General features: G+C 40.3%; 2 protein-coding genes across 3 annotated transcripts in view; one reads left to right on the top strand and one right to left on the bottom strand.

Moving 5' to 3' along the window:
* The window catches only part of LOC129859331 (ADP-ribosyl cyclase/cyclic ADP-ribose hydrolase 1-like), a 28,772-nt gene extending 14,922 nt beyond the window's left edge, over positions 1-13,850 (top strand). Inside the window, exons 6-8 of one of the 2 annotated variants that reach the window (XM_055928971.1) lie at positions 1,267-1,353; positions 1,583-1,666; positions 9,283-13,850. In XM_055928971.1, coding sequence (XP_055784946.1) covers positions 1,267-1,353; positions 1,583-1,666; positions 9,283-9,340 — 229 coding nt within the window. In that variant the 3' untranslated portion in view covers positions 9,341-13,850. Of the gene's footprint in view, positions 1-1,266; positions 1,354-1,582; positions 1,667-7,930; positions 8,020-9,282 lie in introns of those variants that run through there. The other variant, XM_055928973.1, reaches the window with a different exon arrangement.
* A 1,271-nt stretch (positions 13,851-15,121) lies between these two features.
* LOC129860054 (fatty acyl-CoA hydrolase precursor, medium chain-like) lies at positions 15,122-20,265 on the bottom strand. Its single transcript, XM_055930397.1, has 6 exons — positions 20,199-20,265; positions 19,971-20,095; positions 19,673-19,719; positions 19,295-19,543; positions 19,098-19,167; positions 15,122-18,750 (listed from the first exon to the last, which is right to left on the bottom strand). The coding sequence occupies exons 1-6, from the start codon at positions 20,263-20,265 to the stop codon at positions 18,481-18,483; spliced, it is 828 nt and encodes a 275-aa protein (XP_055786372.1). The 3' UTR covers positions 15,122-18,480.
* Between the last annotated feature and the right edge of the window lie 256 nt (positions 20,266-20,521).

Raw genomic sequence — 20,521 nt, 5'->3', positions numbered from 1 at the left:
CACCCAAGCCACTGCCTGTTCACCCCGCTATCATCCAGAAGGCGAGGTCAGTACAGGTGCATCAATGCAGGGACCGAGAGACTGAAAAACAGCTTCTATCTCAAGGCCATCAGACTGTTAAACAGCCACCACTAACATTTAGCGGCCGCTGCCAACATACTGACTCAACTCCAGCCACTTTAAAAATGGGAATTGATGGAAATTATGTAAAAATGTACCACTAGCCACTTTAAACAATGCCACTTAATATAATGTTTACATACCCTACATTACCCATCTCATATGTATATGTATATACTGTACTCTATATCATCTACTGCATCTTGCCATCTTTATGTAATACATGTACCACTAGCCACTTTAAACTATGCCACTTTATGTTTACATACCCTACAGTACTCATCTCATATGTATATACCGTACTCTATACCATCTACTGCATCTTGCCTATGCCGTTCTGTACCATCACTCATTCATATATCTTTATGTACATATTCTTTATCCCTTTACACTTGCGTGTATAAGGTAGTAGTTGTGGAATTGTTAGGTTAGATTACTTGTTGTTATTACTGCATTGTCGGAACTAGAAGCACAAGCATTTCGCTACACTAGCATTAACATCTGCTAACCATGTGTATGTGACTAATAAAATTTGATTTGATTTGATTTAAAAATGTTGATAAACTATTAGGCTATTTATAGCACATTATAAGCACAGCAATGCACCACACGGCAGTAGGCTATAAGCGCTAATGTTCCATTAGCAGGAAAACACCATTCTCAAAAGTGACTGCAAATTATGCATGTAATGCTTTTAATATAAAGGTGCATTTTATGGTGAAAACGATCTTGCTACAATTTGAAACTCACGCTCTGCATATGTATGCCAGTTAAGCTGTAACCCGCTGTAAAGCACGTTTGGTAGGCTACTAATGACCATCAGCAGCATCAGAGCTTGGAGAAGCTTAACTACCATGACTAAACAGTCACATGGAATTTGACTGCATTCATGACTCGTGAACGCCGGTGTGGCAGTAATGCGGTCACCCTAACAGCCGTACTCACAGACAACCAAGCCAAAACATAATTTTACCACAGCTGCCATTTCCACCAAAATGTAGAACCCCTCTATTGCCACAACACTACACATATTATTAGTAGACTGTTATGTTTTTGTTTGCTTAAGCAATAGTGCACCTACGTTGTTGATTGATTTCATGTCAATTCTGATCTTTACATATTTCTATGTTTGTCTTTTATGTGAAGTATTTTTGCCACCATTGAGGTGAAAAGGTTCAAAGCTGCCAAAATTAAGAGCCTGAGTGTTGTCCTGGTGACCAAGGAGAATAAGGGGTAAGCTTTTTGTCCAGACAAACTGACATGTGCGTGTGTGTGTGCGTGTGTGTGTGTGTCATAGTTGATTTGTATATCTTTCATAATCACTGCACCTGCATTGTGCCTAGTATGGGATTATGTAAAAAAGTAGAACAAATGTCTGTTTATAATTAGGATATATGTAGGCTTTATGTTTCATGGGATATTATGACATATTATAATTGTTTCATGTCTTTCTCTGCTAAAGGACAACCTGTGATGATCCCTCCTTACAGGACCTACAGAAAGAGATAGATCCAAAACTCAAGTATAATTGCAAGGCGGTTCCTGAGTAAGTGAGGTTACAATATAACTCTATTGATTACAACAAATCCGTCTGATATTGTGTGCGTGTGTACACAGCAATTTCTCCAGTGTTAAAAAATGTGAAATGAACACTGAGAGTGTTAAATCAACACTGAAAGTGTTGTCTGTGGACCCCATATATACACTGTAACAGTGTTAAATGAACACACTTATTAGTGTAAAGCCCTATTCAGATATTCCACGGTGTGCCTTTCGAATAAATTGTAGTTACCACCCATGACTGTATTTGTTAGTGACAGAGCCATGGTTGTTGCATTCATCCATTTTCAATCCTATGTACTTCACCAAATGAGATTCCAAGCAAATATGTTATTGTCATTTTATAAATTTTATTTAACAAAATACCATACACTACCAGTCATAAGTTTTAGAACACCTACTCATTCAAGGGTTTTTCTTTATTTTTACTATTTTCTATATTATAGAATAATAGTAAAGACATTAAAACTATGAAATATCACATGGAATCATGTAGTATCCAAAAAAGTGTTAAACAAATAAAAATATATTTTAGATTCTTCAAATAGCCACCCTTTGGCTTGATGGCAGCTTTGAACACTCTTGGCATTCTCTCAACCAGCTTCACCTGGAATGGTTTTCCAACAGTCTTGAATGAGTTCCCACATATGCTGAGCACTTGTTGGCTGCTTTTCCTTCACTTTGCGGTCCGACTCATCCCTAACATCTCAATTTGGTTGAGGTCGGGGGATTGTGGAGGCCAGGTCGTCTAAAACAGCACTCCATCCCTCTCCTTCTTGGTCAAATATCCCTTACAGAGCCTGGAGGTGTGTTGGGTCATTGTCCTGTTGAAAAACAAATGATAGTCCCACTAAGCCCAAGCCAGATGGGATGGCGTATCACTGCAGAATGCTGTGGTAGCCATGCTGGTTAAGTGTGCCTTGAATTCTAAATAAATCACTGACAGTGTCACCAGCAAAGCACCCCCACACCATTAAACCTCCTCCTCCATGCTTTACGGTGGGACATACACACGCGGAGATCAGTTCACCCACACTGCATCTCACAAAGACACAGCGGTTGGAACCAAAAATCTCCAATTTGGACTCCAGACCAAAGGACAAATTTCCACCGGTCTAATGTCCATTGCTCATGTTTCTTGGCCCATGCAAGTATCTTATTATTATTGGTGTCCTTTAGTAGTGGTTTCTTTGCAGCAATTCGACCATGAAGGCCTGATTCACACAGTCTCCTCTGAACAGTTGATGTTGAGATGTATCTGTTACTTTAACTCTGTGAAGCGTTTTGGGCTGCTTTTTCTGAGACTGGTAACTCTAATGAACGTATCCTCTGCAGCAGAGGTAACTCTGGGTCTTCCATTCCTGTGACGGTCCTCATGAGAGCCAGTTCATCATAGCGCTTGATAGCTTTTGCGACTGCACTTGAAGAAACTTTCAAAGTTCTTTACATTTTCCATATTGACTGACCTTCATGTCTTAAAGTAAAGATGGACTGTCGTTTGTCTTTGCTTATTTGAGCTGTTCTTGCCATAATATGGACTTGGTCTTTTACCAAATAGGGATATCTTGATGTTATTTTAATGGACAAACATTTTGCTTTGCTTTCAAAAACTAGGACATTTCTAAGTGACCCCAAACTTTTGAACAGTAGTGTACAGTAGCTATCTTGATAACTTGCTAGCTACAGGTAGCTGCCTACCGTGTACTCACTCGGCTCGGTCAGAGCAGTAATTATTAACATGAGGATGATGAGCTACCACTACCAGCTATGGCTAGCTAATTAGCTATTATTATAACTGTATCCCCCAATATTTGCGTGATATTTGTTAACTAGCTAGACTAAAATGAAAACCTAACATGTAGCCTACCTAGCCATACGGTAGATGCTACTACTACTACCGCTGTAGACAAAGATCCCAACGTGTGTCTACTACATGAAGTTGAACAGCGGACCTTGGAGGTGAGGCAGTTTTGTAGCAGCAGCATAACTAGACCATTTTTAAATTGTAAAGTTAGGCACATGATGACTTAGACACACTTAAATACGTATTCTATTTGATATGTATACTATTAAAATGTTTTTTCTTTTAGTAGTGGATTTTTAGTATGCTAACCTTTTGTAGGAGCGAACATTAAACCTAAAATTCCCTTTGTTTACTCACTTCCTAGTGCCTAGAGAACCCCAGGTAGACAGAATCTCAGCAGAAAGCTGTCAGACAGACTCTGATGCAGAGGAGAGCAGGGAGGAGGAAGAGGAGTTAAAGAGTAGCAGCAGTGCCAGTGAAGGAGTGACAGAAGAGATTGAACAAGCAAGTAATAAGGGAAATATATCTATGGACAGATTCAAAGTGAGGAAGATGAGATTTTAGATGATCCAGCACTGTGGCCAGAGAAGGTACAATGCCATGAAAGAGAAGCTATTGTTCGCAGACTAGCCAACAGGTGTGGTGAGGAGACAGAACTGTATAAAATCATGCCACCATACTCAGAAGGCAAGCCATTCCCCAATTATTTACAGTATAGTAAGTCAGCAAACGGAAGAGAAAAGGTGCAGAGAGACTGGCTTATTTATAGTAAGAGTGTAAAGGCATATTGCATTCCATGTGTTCTTTTTTTCTCATGAGCAAAGTAAACCATCACCCAGTTCTATGAATAGTAAGGATGGCTATAAGATATCGTCAGTGAAATGGTGGAGAATGTATGACAAACTACCAGAGCATGAGGATGGTGTGTCTCACAAGAACTGTTACTGGAAATGAAAAAATCTGCAGCATTCCGTTAAAACAGCTACATGTATAGACAGTCAGCTTCAGAAACAAATTCAGTCAGAAATGTATAAAAACAGAGCACTTCTAGAAAGGATTTTGGATGTGACACTGTACTTAGCATCTAGGAATTAGCCATTCCGGGGCTATTGTGACAGAAGAGATTGAACAAGCAATCTTGATGATGTGCATACTGGACATTACCTTGGCTTACTTGAACTGTTATCAAATTATGACACGCTATTACATGAGCACTTACAGAAAGTCAGAGACAAAAAGAAAGGAGCACGGCTGACTCATTACCTCACAGCCCTGAGAGACAAAACGAGTTCATAGGAATATGTGGTCAAAGGGTTTTGAAAACAATACTATGAAAGAGAAGATGTAATCTATTACTAATCTAATATGTGATGCAAATCCAGACATTTCCCATACTGAGCTAAATGTATTATTGGTGAGATATGTACACAAAGATGAAGTCCAGGGATCAGTTGAATGGGAAATAATTTAACATTTTATTGAATTTAAAGACTGCTAGAAAGACAGGCAGTGACATTTCTGAAATGATTTTGAGTGCATTGGAAGGGCATGGTATTGACATCGCAGATTGCCATGGTCAAGGCTATGATAAAGGTGCAAATATGTCAGGGGAAGTGAAGGGAGTTCAAGCACACATACTGCAAAAGAATCCACTGGCCACATACTCACCTTGTGCCTCCCATACTCTTAATCTTGTGGGTGTACATTCAGCTCAGTTGTGCCCAGAAGTATCAACCTTTTTAGTGAATCGTCTTTACAATCTGTTCAGTGCCAGCCCAGGGCGATGGGTCATTCTCAAGGTAAAGACTGGCTGCTGTCTTAACCGCCTTTCAGACACGCGACGGTGTGCGCATATTGCTGCGGTCCAACCAGTGGCAACTCATTTACCGCCTATCATCAAGGCCCTAGACATGCTTATTGCCAACTGCAGCCTGACAAACGAAGCCAAGTCTGAGGTCGGAAAAGCTACTTCATGTCTTTCAAGGCAATCTTCTTGCTCACTTTCTGGGAAAAAGTTTTGCAGTTTATTGAGAATAGACGCCTAATTCTTCAGTCCGGAAATATTTCTCTGGACACTGAAGCAGCTCACATTAAGGCACTACAGGAAGGAAGAAATAAGGCTCTGCGTAATCAATGGGACACTCTTCTGGCAGAATCCTCCATGGTGGAAAATGAAATGGGTGTAACTACTCAGTTTCACAGTGAACAGAGGAGCCGCCAGAAAAAAAGAAAAAGTTTCCCTGGTGAGACCGAAGATGACATAGCAAATGAAAAGAAGTCAGACACTGGATTTCGCAACACAGTGTTTGATGTGGCTCTGGATAGTATAATCAGTCATTTGGACATGCGGTTCCACACGATTGCAGCTATATGCGAGGAGTTTTCACCAATATTCACATTTAGGAAAATGACTGAAAACCAAATTTGTGTATCTTGCCACAAATTGAGAAACAAGTACTCCAAAGATCTCAGATGGATTTGAAAATGAAGTGTGACATCTAAAAGAGGATATGGTGCTACTTTTTCAGATAGTCGCTCTCCTGTACAGCTCCTAAATGCCATCCACAAGATGCAGCTACAGAGCATTTTTGGAGACGTTTGCATTGCACTGTGAATCTTCTGTACAATGACCTGTAACAGTTGCTGGAGGTGAACGTGCCTTCAGTAAGCTGAAACGTATAAAGCTCTACAATGTGCCAAGACAGGTTGAACAGCCTTGCCATCCTTTCAATTGAAAACCAGTTAGCTAGAAAATGAAACTTTAAAGACATTATAAAGGAGTTTGCTCACAAGAAGGCTTGACGCTGGGGCTCTTGGTGCAGTGTAACCTCTTGAGTTTTGTTTACAGGGAACAAACATAAGGACAAATGCCTTAACCTGTTCTACCCAAGCCTGCCCGGGGATGGTCAAAATACTGTTTCAGAGTATTTTCTGCCATGGTTTATCTCCTGTTGAATTTACTCAGGAATACCCACATAATGTCTTGACGCTACAGTTGTAGTTTCACAGATGCTTGTTGTCACGACCGTCTATGGGTGAGAGAGAGGACCAAGGCGCAGCGTGTGAGAAATACATCTTCTTTTATTAAAGATGACGAAACAAACACTTTTACAAAACACGATCGTGAAGCTATAGACGTAAGTGCACACACAAGCTAGAAACGTACAACATAGACAATTACCCACATTAATCTAATGCCTATGGCTGCCTTAAATATGGCTCCCAATCAGAGACAATGAATGGCAGCTGTCTCTGATTGAGAACCCTTCAGGCAACCATAGACTTACCTAGACAACTACACTAGACACTGCCCCATACACATACAACACCCCTAGACACTACAAAAACACATACCTTCCCCATGTCACTCCCTGACCTAACTGAAATAATAACAAAAACAAAGATAACTAAGGCCAGGGTGTGACACTTGTTCTCTGTAGGTACCACATTTATGCCTGCAGTCCACATAGTTCAGGATTTTTATTTTATTTTGGGTATGTTATTTAGGCATATATTTAGAAATGATGCATAGGGCAAAAGAGGGTTAGCCTTGTTTATAATAATTGGTAATAAATTATTTAATCTGAAACATGGATCATTGGTAATTTCTAAATTAAAACTGATTACAATACCATATATTAAAAAATAAGTCACCAAATGTGAATTATGTATAATAAAGCATAAAAAAATTCCATGACACAGACAGCTTTTGTTAACATTAGGAACCAAAATTGTTTGCAATAGTGTTAATATAGGCAAAGGATGAAGGTGGAAACTAGAATCTGCACAATTGTAGTACAGAGCAGCAGAAGCTTATAGTTAGTACATTTAATAACACATATTGTTTAGTATGTTTTTTTAATCTAAAACATTCTGATTTCTATGTTAGGGGCCCGGTAGTTTATTTTTCATGGGTGTACGTACATGAGTGTACGTATTTCATAAGGCCTTATTTTGAAGTCCTAGTTTTACCCTAATTCAAGGGCCTGAAACTCATACACATCACCTTGAAACAAATTACTAACATCTTCTAAACTAATCCAATATGTTTCTTGTATTTATTGCACCGGTTAGTGAAATGGTTGTTCTATACTGAACAAAAATATAAATGCAACGTGCAACAATTTCCAAGATTTTATTGAGTTCATATAAGAAAATCAGTCAATTGAAATACATTCTTTAGGCCCCAATCTATGGATTTCACATGACTGAGAATACAGATATGCACCTGTTGTTCACAGATACCTTAAAAACAAAGGTAGGGGCATGAATCAGAAAACCAGTCAGTATCTGATGTGACCACAATTTACTCCATGCAGCGCGACACATCTCCTTGTTAATCAGGCTGTTGATTGTGGCTTATTCCTCTTCAACGACTGTGCGAATGGGTTACATGTATGTTGAGTACGCAGGCCATTGAAGATCTGGGACATTTTCTGCTTCCAGGAATTGTGTACTGATCCTTGCGACATGGGGACGTGGATTATCATGCTGAAACATGAGGTGATGGCGGTGGAGACAATGGGCTTCAGGATCTCGTCACGGTATCTCTGTGCATTCAAATTGCCATCAATAAAATGCAATTGTGTTCATTGTCTGAAGCTTATGCCTGCCCATACCATAACCCCACAGCCACCATGGGACACTGTTCACAACATTGACATCAGCAAACTGCTCGCCCACACAAAGCCATACATGTGGTCTGCGGTTGTGAGGCTGGTTGGATGTACTGCCAAATTCTCTAAAATGACGTTGAAGGCGGCTTATGGTAGAGAAATGAACATTTATTTATTTAGCAACAGCTCTGGTGGACATTCCTGCAGTCAGCATGCCAATTGCACGCTCCCTCAAAACTTCTGACATCTGTAGCCTTGTGTTGTGTGACAAAACTGCACATTTAGAGTGGCCTTTTATTGTCACCAGCAGAAGGTGCACCTGTGTAATGATATGCTGTTTGATCAGCTTCTTGATATGCCACACCTGTCAGGTTAATGGATTACCTTGGCAATGTAGAAATACTCACTAACAGTGATACGCTTTTTGTGCATCTGGAAAATTTGTTTTCAGCTCATGAAACATGGCACCAACACTTTACATGTTGCATTTATATTTTTGTTCTGTGTAGTTTAGGTGCTTTAGGTACTCGTAGCTTAGTTTTCCCAATTCTGGCAGTCATTCTGAATACAGGTTGCGGGTGATAAAATATTTCCAAAGTTGGATATCCCCACACTGGTTGGATTCCAACAGGAGTTACACATCACCTTGCAAGACAGTATAACAAAACTTCCAGGCCAGAAAACCATTATATTACTCAAGAAAAAAAGGTTTTGATTTGTTCCTAAAGGGGTACAAACACTTGTCACTGTAGTTGTACCCTTTAAGGTCATCCTTTGTACCACAAAGTGATGTGTATGAGTTTCAGGCCCCTGTTTTAGAGGAAAACTAGGCTCTCAAAATCAAGCCGTATGGTAGGTATTGTGATCATTTTATTTAAAAAAAGATGAAAACATGGTTCTTTAGGTCTCACTTGGTGAACTCCGTAGGACCGAAGATGGATAAATGAAGCAGCCATGGGTGGTAACTCTAAAATTTACTTGAAAATGCAAGGCACTCTTGGAATTATTTGAATACGACATTACACTAAGCAGTGTGTTCATTTAACACTGCTCCGTTGTAACACAGACTCAGTGTTAATTTAGTTTTTGTTAACACTGAAGAATTGTCTGTGTGTGTGCATACTTGTGTGTTTATGTATGCTTATTTGAAGAAACACTAAAGACACCTCTCACTCTCCTCAGGTCTAAGATCCAGTACTGCATTTCCCACCCAGACACAGCTTGTGGCGCCTGCTGGTAATACTGTCCAATCAGCAGTGACCAAGGCGTGGTCGTCAAGAGTATAAATGGATATTATTCCATCATGGAACCATGAACTAATATTTGAAGTGTCATCAAGCAGCCCCAGGCATAGCTTCCATTCGGCATAGCTTCCATTCTTTACAGAAGTTCTTACAATTTAATCATTTCTATAGTATCTACTTTTATCTTAAATAACAATTGCACCCTTTAGCAACCTAATTTTCATTATCTCCAACACAATAGAACAGCGATGCCATAGGGGAACCATTTTCATGGGATGGTTCTTTGAAGAACCATACAAAAATTCAAATCCAAAAATGTTTCGTTCCTCTAGGACCAGAATTTAAAAGCCCTGCTGTAGATTTTTAAGCCTTATTTGCATATTTCCCAGGGTGCCTTTCACATTAACTTTAGAGTTACCCATGAATGTGTTTGCTAGTGACAGAGAGATGGCTGTTATAATAATTTATTTTCAGTCCTGTGGCCTTCAACAACTGAGATCCTAAGTCAGTGGTCACTAACCAGTCAGTCATCAAATGGTTAATCTCCAAGGCATTTCTAGTCGATCCTGATTTTTGCATTGTGCTGTTGGTGGTAGGTGCATCCGATTCAGCTGCCCTGTGTGCCGGGTAGGTGGAGTGTTCCAATTTAGCACCATTTATTGTGTCCAAAGGTACAAATCCGACTTCCCGGCGGGCCCAGAGAGCAAATGAAGCCTAACGCTGGCCAATTGGATTTCTCAGATTTGTCTGCAGCAACATGGCAGGTGTAAAAACAAAATGCTACAGCGAAGTTGATACTGTGAAATTTCAAAACTTCATGAAATCATGACTAGAGAGAGACTGTCATCGAATACAGCAAATACAGTTGAAGTCGGAAGTTTACATTCACTCAGGTTGGAGTCATTAAAACTAATTTTTCAACCACTCCACAAATTTCTTCTTAACAAACTATAGTTTTGGCAGTCGGTTAGGACATCTACTTTGTGCATGACACAAGTGATTTTTCCAACAATTGTTTCCAGACAGATTATTTCACTGCATCACAATTCCAGTGGGTCAGAAGTGTACATACACTATTTGACTGTGCCTTTAAACCGCTAGGAAAATTCCAGAAAATTATGTCATGGCTTTAGAAGCTTCTGATAGGCTAATTGACATCATTTGAGTCAATTGGAGGTTTACCTGTGGATGTATTTCAAGGCCTACCTTCAAACTCAGTGCCTCTTTGCTTGACATCATGGGAAAATCATAAGAAATCAGCCAACCTACATTTTTTTATTGTAGACCTCCACAAGTCTGGTTCATCCTTGGGAGCAATTTCCAAATGCCTGAAGGTACTATGCTCATCTGTACAAACAATAGTACGCAAGTATAAACACCATGGGACCATGCAGCCGTCATACCGCTCAGGAAGGAGACACGTTCTGTCTCCTAGAGATGAACGTAATTTGGTGCGAAAAGTGCAAATCAATCCCAGAACAACAGCAAAGGCCCTTGTGAAGATGCTGGAGGAAACAGGTACAAAGTATCTATATCCACGGTAAAACAAGTCCTATATCGACATAACCTGAAAGACCGCTCAGCAAGGAAGAAGCCACTGCTCCAAACCGCCATAAAAAGCCAGACTACGGTTTGCAGCTGCACATGGGGACAAAGATCCTACTTTTTGAAGAAATGTTCTCTGGTCTGATGAACCAAAATTGAAATGTTGGCCATAATGACCATCGTTATGTTTGGAGGAGAAAGGGGGAGGCTTGCAAGCCGAAAGAACACCATCCCAACCGGGTAGCACAGGGGTGGCAGCATCATGTTATGGGGGTGCTTTGCTGCAGGAGGGACTGGTGCACTTCACAAAATTGATGGCATCATGAGGAAAGAAAGTGATGTGGATATATTGAAGCAACATCTCAAGACATCAGTCAGGAAGTTAATGCTTGGTCGCAAATGGGTCTTCCAAATGGATAATGACCCCAAGCATACTTCCAAAGTTGTGGCAAATGGCTTAAGGACAACAAAGTCAAGATATTGGAGTGGCTATCACAAAGCCCTGACCTCAATCCTATAGAAAATTTGTGGACAGAACAGAAAAAGTGTGTGCGAGCAAGGAGGCCTACAAACCTCACTCAGTTACTCCAGCTCTGTCAGGAGGAATGGGCCAAAATTCACCCAATTTATTGTGGGAAGTTTGTGGAAGGCTAACTGAAAAGTTTGACCCAAGTTAAACAATTTAAAGGCAATGCTACCATACTAATTGGGTGTATGTAAACTTCTGACCCACTGTGAATGTGATGAAAGAAATAAAAGCTGAAATAAATCATTCTCTCTACTATTATTCTGACATTTCAGATTCTTAAAATAAAGTGGTGATCCTAACTGACCTAAGACAGGGATTTTTTACTAGGATTAAATGTCAGGAATTGTGAAAAACTGAGTTTAACTGTATGTGGTGTATGTAAACTTCTGACTTCAACTGTAGTTCATGTTTAAGTTCTTACTCTGCACTGTCAACACTTTTTATTCAACACTTTGGCTATATAAGCTATAAAATGCTCGTTCTTCTTACTTCCACTCGTGCTACAACCAGCACTGCAGCTGTAATAAATGAGTAGGAAAGTGTATCGATAGGCCTGCGTCGTTATTATTAGCGGCTTGGGTCTTTTTTAATATTGAGGAATATTTCACTTTCTCTGTTCGTAGGAGTAACAGCATGAATTTGTGCATGAGGCTGAAATAATGCGGTCCAACTGGAGTTTCGCCATCAACTGGGAGACGTGCCCCTTTTTGATCAGTGTCAGTGGAGGAAAGGGTGTTAAGGAGCGCAGTTTGGCGGGTCATGTTTTGGGGGACGCATGACTCGACCGTCGCCTCTCCCGAGCATTTTTGGAAGTTGCAGCTATGAGACAAGATCGTAATTGGATATGACGAAATTGGGGAGAAAAAGGGGGGTAAAATACAAATTCAAAAAATTACAACTGATCTATTACCAGTGTGATCATATATCCTACCTAAAAAAAAATAATTGAATTTTAAAAAATGGTTTGAACAACAATGAATTGGCAGGGAATGTCAAGCAAAGCCAATATGCAGTGATAATGTATTGCTCATTGCACTTTAGCTCATTGCACAAACCTCATTGCTCCAGTACTGCTTTTAATAGGTTAATGTTGCATAGGCTTATGTTTTTTAAGTCATGTTCAAAACAATCTGAGCAGTAGATCTCAGCTTGCATTTTGACTCAAAGTGATCTTGACGTAGACTCCAAAGTCAATATTTTAAATACATTTTTTATTCTTTAAGACAATACGTATTTCATAGTGCCTTCTTTTGAGAGCCTAGTTTTACCCTAATTCAGTGGCCTGAAACTCATAGTTTACAGGCCACATTAGGCCTGCAAGTCACATTATGCTGGCTTGCAAAGTGATATTTAATTCCTATTGGATTCCAGTGGGGATATCCAACCTTTTTTTTATCATTCACCTTCAACCTGCATTCAGATTGACTGCCAGGTTTGGAAAGACTAAGATATGAGACTACCTTTAACATCTACTGTAAAGTGGAACAACCAAGTCCAAGTAACAGACTGGAACAGTTTAGAAAAAACGTATAAATTGTTTTTGAGTAACAAAATATTAATTCATCGATCAATGTAAATTAAAAAACATAGATGTTGTTACAAGAAAAGTAAAAAAATCTACCTGCAATAGAGAATGCTGGGAAATGTGATAATGATGGGTGTGATTTTGGTTGAACGCTGGTTATTAACACCAACCCTGAGGTTCTTTTTTATGTTAATTTAACAATTTACAGAGTTAATTTAACTCTTGAATCAACACTAGAAATGTTACACTGAAAAATCAACACTAGTTAACACTGGTCAATTTTCACATATGTAGACTCTGGTGTGGTACTGGAGATAAGGAAAATGAGGTTGAAAAGTTAACTAGGGTTTGTATTACCCTACAAATGGACAGCCTATTTAAATTACATAAACAATCTTGTGAATTAACTTTGTCAGTCATATCAAACTTTGTCAATGCCATACCTTTTGTAAATGGAATTGGGTGGTTATATTTCACCATGTTATAGCTAATACAGCTAACATATACTAAAGTGGACCTGCAATGTTGATGATTTATTTCTATTGGGTTTTATTGGTTAGTTATGTAGCTGGCAATCTGAAATGTATTTCTCAACCCATAAGAAGTTATAATAATCTGAATTTAACTTGATTTTGTACGACAGAAATTTGAACTATCAAAAGGTGCAAGGAGAAGCACTTTTGTTTTCATGAGATTTGTAGCCTACTGTTTGCTTTATTTATTAATCTGCTTTCCTAAAATGCACTAGACGTGGGTGTTTGGAAAGTCTTTCGCGCTTCGTGGTTTTAATAGTTAATGGTGCTTTCTGCCTGTGTGGAGTTATCCTGTCCTATGTAGGTATACATATTTGTGTGTTTGTAAATGAACAAATGCTGGAGAAGACTTTTATTAAAGGAAGTTAACTCTTCAGTGTCCAAACCAGGGGGGCTTAAAATGCAACACTATAGGAGTGTTGCAGTATCAATCATAACAGCCGTCATAACACATTTATTCAACATAATTTACAAAGACTGTAATCGTTTACATCTTTATTCATCCATTGTACAAGGTACATGTGTATTTTTACAGCCACAGTATTTAAAAAGCATGTTCATACAACATAATGTATTCAATATTACATCGGATTCCAGAATGTCCTGTAGCCAAAGTGTTACCAAATTAATTGTTGATCATGTGTTAATTGAAGGGTCCATATATGGTAAAGCCCAGAGATTTAGAGCTCCTCATTGGCTGTCTGGTGGATTGAGAGTTTCTGGGGCAGGACTACATTCAGGAAGTGGGACCTGTTCTGGTTCAGTCCCAGGCCCACTGTCTGCTCCAAGCCCAGGTTCAGATAACTCTCGGTGTGGTCAAAGGGAGTCCACTCCACCAACCCCAGCCCATTGGGAGACCTGAGAGAAAGAAACAACATTTAAGAAATATCTCATGATACTCTTAGGGAATGGACAAAAAAAACATGAAAGGAAATTAAAGATTACACCCAGTGCGTGCGAAGTTGGCCATGTATGCCATCGCTATCCTGCTTAACTCTTCGTCCTCTTCACTGATGGGTCCATCAGGGGACAACACACAGTATGTATATAATCTCTGGATGGAGAGTTAACACATTGCATCCTTTAATTGCATCCTTTAAAGCTATAATCCTTAATTGAAATAATAACAAAGTGTAACACCGCCTCTGTTTTGGTAAAAAGCTGAGGCATGGCCCTAGATATCGGTAACCACTCTCAAATTCATAGACAGCTATGGATGCAAGGACTGACCCTCTATGATATCGAAATGATAGTTTTAACCATGTTTTGAGGCTATGCATTTACATTGTTTACTAACATTGGAGTAAAACAAGCTTATATTTTGGGTTCTGATGGGGTGCAACCGTTAAACTAAACTCAATAGGAATTTATAAGCTACATTCTTCAAGAATCTATGGGTATGCAGTATATCATTCATTTATAATTCCAAAAATGTATGTAGCAATGAAGGATTCTAGCTATAAAATGTTGACCTTTTGTCCACCTATTGCAATCTAACAACCAGCGGAATGAACTATTGGTGTATCCCTTTACACTTGTACCCGTATACGGGTTGAAAATGACAGATTTGGGCACTGATAAGCACCTAAATTGGAACGCAGTGGCTGTACGGTAGCATGCTATAAACGACATCAGAGCTCAGGCTCTGCGCTTCACAGCACTGTATGGGTTTTGACTGACAGTTGTTCTGAACTTGAGCACTGTACGTGACAAGAAGTTGCCCCCGTCCCTCCCTCTAATTGGGGTACTTTTGCTATTTTTTTGTTGACTGAGTGAAGGAAACGAGGGAAATGCTGTAAATTAAGAGGACTCAATGTATTTTGAAAGATGACGTTGAGGATTATAATAAATATCGCTTTGATGTCAAACAAGCAAACCAAACCCCACTTGAGTCTAAATGTGCACTTCCCATTTCCATATCATAAAGCTCATGTCATATACGGTGTCAATGTTTATGATCACTATGTTTGATGTTCAGTTACAATATGTCATACCGTGGGTTGTTCTAAACAAAATGAGATGTTTGCCTGTTGTAACAAAATTTGCCGCGGAACCACTTTCTATGTGCACCAAAATGTTGATCCGTTTCTCTGCATTGCCTTGTGAAAGCCTAACACTATAAGATCTTATTTGAAAACTTAGCTAGTCATGTCGGCAATAGAACAAGCTTTCAAATGATGCCCACCTGACGCAGGATGCGATTTATAATGGTCCGTTTTTGGATTGCGGAAACAACAATAATTGTGTGATTGCAGGGTTGTGTTCCAAACAAAACAACGTCAAGTGTGCTTGCTCTAGTTCCTCAACTGCACAGCTAGGAAGGCTCAAAAAAGCACTTTATAGTTGAAAAGCCTTCTTTGAGTCATAAAAGTGCATTGAAATGACTTGTGTGGCCACTTGGAGACACCAGTTAGTCCTCTCACTCAAACCCTTGTCTTACGTTGCACCTACCCCACTTTTTGTCACGAGAATTTTTATCCCAATGGATGAACTCAACTGTCACTATAGCTTTGACCAATTCCCAGAGGTTGTAAGGCCCTGGTTAATGAAGAAATAGACAAAGTCCCAGTCTGCAATAGATCAATACTTTATTCAGAGAGCACTCTGACTTCAAAATGAGAACACAATCTTTTTATAGTACACACACACACAAATGAACTCACATCAGTAGAAACTCCACCTCTCTTTAGGTGGGCTGTATTTTTCCACAATTCACATACATTGTTTATCACCCTTCTGCAACATGTTTCATCATCTTCTGCACGCCTAGCCATTTCTAACATTTTTCTCCTCCCTAGGGTGGGGAGGCCTCTTTCCAGTTATTAGTTTCAACGTTAGCACAAGTCGACTGTTCAGTTGTCCTTGAATGTCTCAACTATACCCAGCTCATATTGCGAAATAGTATCACAGTGGCCTAGTAACACACATTATTGATGTATGGCTCTTAACACATTTCATACAATTATATGGTTTCAGGGTGGAATACTTTAGTCATTATCTTAAACATACAAATTATTCTATCACTTTTCCAGGAATATTCTTATCATGTTACTGAATTTATCCAGAGTATTTTCTGATTTCGTTATCAACAAATGCATCGAAAAGTACAGTAAATGTAAAATGCACGTAAAATTAACAGTGTAATGTTTGGATTCAGTCTTGTGCCAGGTGAACTGTTGTATCCTCAACTTTTGTCTGATACTCCAAACTATTCCCTTTCAATCGCTACCATGGTTATGCATTTAATATTTATTCTGTAAGAAACATTTCAATTTAGTCCTATCAATATACAGTGCATTCGGAAAGTATTCAGACCCCTTGACTTTTTCCACATTTTGTTATGTTACAGCCTTGTCTAATGGATTAAATTAAATGTTTTTCCTCATCAATCTACACAGAGTACCCCATAATGACAAAGCGAAAACAGGTTTTTAAAATGTTTTGCAAATATTTAAAAAAACTAAAACAGAATACTTATTTACATAAGTATTCAGAACCTTTGCTATGATTCTCAAAATTGAGCTCAGGTGCATCCTGTTTCCATTGATCATCCTTGAGATGTTTCTACAGCTTGATTAGAGTACACCTGTGGTAAATTAAATTGATTGGACATGATTTAGAAAGGCACACACCTGTCTATATAAGGTCCCACAGTTGACAGTGCATGTCAGAGCAAAAACCAAACCAGGAGGTCGAAGGAATTGTCAGTAGTGTGACGAGACAGGATTGTGTCAAGGCACAGATCTGGGGAAGGGTACGAAAACATTTCTGCAACATTGAAGGTCCTCAAGACCATAGTAGCCTCCATCATTCTTAAATGGAAGAAGTTTGGAATCATCAAGGCTCTGCCTAGTGCTGAACACCCGGCCAAACTTAGCAATCGGGAGAGAAGGGCCTTGGTCAGGGAGGTAACCAAGAACCCGATGGTCACTCTGTTAGAGCCCCAGAGTTCCTCTGTGGAGATGAGAGAAACTTCCAGGACAACCATCTCTGCAGCACTCCACCAATCAGGCCAGACGGAAGCCACTCCTCAGTAAAAGGCACATGACAGCCCGCTTGGAGTTTGCCAAAAGGCCCCTAAAGACTCTCAGACCATGAGAAACAAGATTCTCTGGTCTGATGAAACCAAGATTGAACTCTTTGGCCTGAATGCCAAGCGTCACATCTGGAGGAAACCTGTCACCATCCCTACGGTGAAGCATGGTGGTGGCAGCATCATGCTGTGGGGATTTTTTTTTTGAGCGGCAAGGACTGGGAGACTAATCAGGATTGAGGGAAAGATGAACGGAACAAAGTACAGAGAGATCCTTGATGAAAACCTGCGCCAGAGTGCTCAGGACCTCAGACTGGGGCGAAGGTTCACCTTCCAACAGGACAACCACCCTAAGCACACAGCCAAAACAACGCAGGAGTGGCTACAGGACAAGTCTCTGAATGTCCTTGAGTAGCCCAGCCAGAGCCCGGACTTAAACCTGATCAAACATCTCTGGAAAGACCTGAAAATAGCTGTACAGCGATGCTCCCCATCCAACCTGACAGAGCTTGAGAAGATCTTCAGTGAAGAATGGGAGAAACTGCCCATGTACAAGTGTGTCAAGCATGTAGCGTCATGCGCAAGAAGACTCAAGGCTGTAATCGCTTCCAAACGTGCTTCAACAAAGTACAGTGTAAAGGGTCTGAATACTTATGTAAATATAATATTTCAGTTTTTTTTATATAACTTTAGAAACATTTCTAAAAACCTGTTTTTATGGGGTATTGTGTGTGGATTGATGAGGGAAAAAACAATTAATTCGTATTAGAATATGTCTGTAACGAGTCTGAATAATTTCCAAATGCACTGTAGGCCAATTTTCGTGAGTTCAAAGGGAAGAGAAGTATATAAGTGGATGGAGAACTTACATAAACTGGGAAGAAAATATCCATCACGGATACCACAGACTGCTTCTCTATGCCATCAACCCAACCCAGAGGTGCAAAAAACTATGGCATCAGAAACAACAGTTAGACTGCAACAGAGGTGAAGATATCGGAAATGTGATACAGGTACAGTAATCTGATCTGATCTGATGACCACGAGAATGTTGTCTTAAAGAAAATCTCACAACAAGATATAAAAGCCAATGAGCTTGCCTGAGCCATAATCCATCCAAATTCATGGTTGACCACCCCTACAACCATAGGAACCTTCAGGAACTCCTTGTTCTTCAAAACCTCTTCAGGAGGCACTTTCAGGAACACACCATCAATGGCAGGGCCCAAGAATGCCTGAACCTAAAATACAGATAGTTTTGTTAGCTTCGGTGCATATGATAATAGACCAACATGCAAAACATAAGCCACATCAAACAGAACAGAATGACCTCATACTTGCACTGCACTGCACAATCTTCTCAGTAGTACTGTCATCACACTCTGACAGATTGGCCATCATCTGGAATGGGAGAAGAATTCACCTGCCATGAACAAACCCTCTCAGAGAAGACTGGTTACTATTTTAGATCATAGTCAGGGCCATCATGTTATTCATATTGTAACCAATGGTTTGTTTTGTACCCGCATTAATAGGGGCAGGGTGGGTGTGGACCTGGATGCTGTGTTACATAGGTATTCATGAGTACCTTGGCGTTGGCCAGTGAGTTGTTGGTGTAATGGGCCTCCAGTGGTGCCACTCCACTCATAGGGATGGCTCTGGGAAACAGGCCCTCAGCTAACAGACACAACACCCATCATGTGATAGACAGAGCCATTGGATCAAACAGTTCTACTCTCTTTGGTTTTGATGGTTTACACTGTGAGGTATAAATTCAACCACTACTCCTCTGTACCTGACCATCTCACTGCTGTCTTTCTCATACCTACCAGCATGGAGGCACTAATGCCCCAGGTAGATTGTCCAAAGATGGTGACTGAGCCTGGGTCTCCCCCCAAATCCATTATATTATCACGAACCCACTGAAGGCTGGCAAACTGGTCCAAGAAGCCCCAGTTACCACCTGCATGTTTGTCTCCTGTACTTGAAGCAAATAAACAATACATCTGGTGTTGTAATGTTGTTTTGGCACAGCTGGCACATCAAATGAACATTCAAGGCACCATTGTAAAACCATTGTATAGTTCAGTTAGAGTTTAAGGCACTTAATGCGAATTGGAGTAAATGTAGAGTAACACTGGTGAAATGTTGTCATGGTCATACCTTAAGAAACCCAGGATGCTAAGGCGATACTGAATGACAACCACATTCTGATAGGCCACCAGAGCCCATCCATCATATTGGAAGGTTCCACCCATAGCTAAGCTTCCCCATGGATCCAAACCATAACCTGAGTAAGGGGTGGTTTGGTGCCATCTATCACTCTCTCCCAGGGCTCAGCAGGCAAAGGAGCAGTCAGACTCAGCGAGCCGGGGGGGGGGGGGGGGGGGGGGGGGGGGGGGGGGGGGGGGGGGGGGGGGGGGGGGGGGGGGGGGGGGGGGGGGGGGGGGGGGTTAGGTGCAAAGGGAATCCCCAGGTACTCCCCCAATACCTTTTCTGTGCCCTTCACTGTCCTGTACTGCTCACGAACACTACCACTCTTTAGGGTTACCAAAGGGCTAGAAGCCTCTAGAAGTACATACGTGTCTGTCAGTCAGACTTGAAGTCATATTGACCAATAGGTAAAAAGGAGGGGAGTAGGATCAGGTTGTAGGTTAAATTATGACAACATCTGTAATGCAATATGTACCTGTTTGAGCTAACAAAGTGCTGAAAAGGCCTACGGCCAGGCAAAAAGTCAACAGAAACTGTTTCATCATGGCTGTTACTTTCAGAGAGAAAGAGAAACTCAGACTGATGAAAACACATACATTACATAGGCATTCAAATGAATCATAAACACGCACACACTCACATACACACAAACCATTGACTATCAGTGTTAATTGTCATTGGTTGTCAGTCAGTGATTGAAATTCCAATTTCTACTTCAACATAACAGAAGAACAGAGAAGAAGACATGTAGCTACAATACAAGACAGTGAAAATAACTACTGTTTAACACTCAGGTAC

Source organism: Salvelinus fontinalis, chromosome 7 (assembly GCF_029448725.1).
Source record: "Salvelinus fontinalis isolate EN_2023a chromosome 7, ASM2944872v1, whole genome shotgun sequence".
Taxonomy (NCBI): Eukaryota; Metazoa; Chordata; class Actinopteri; order Salmoniformes; family Salmonidae; genus Salvelinus; species Salvelinus fontinalis.
This window is presented reverse-complemented; position numbering and strand designations above follow the sequence as displayed.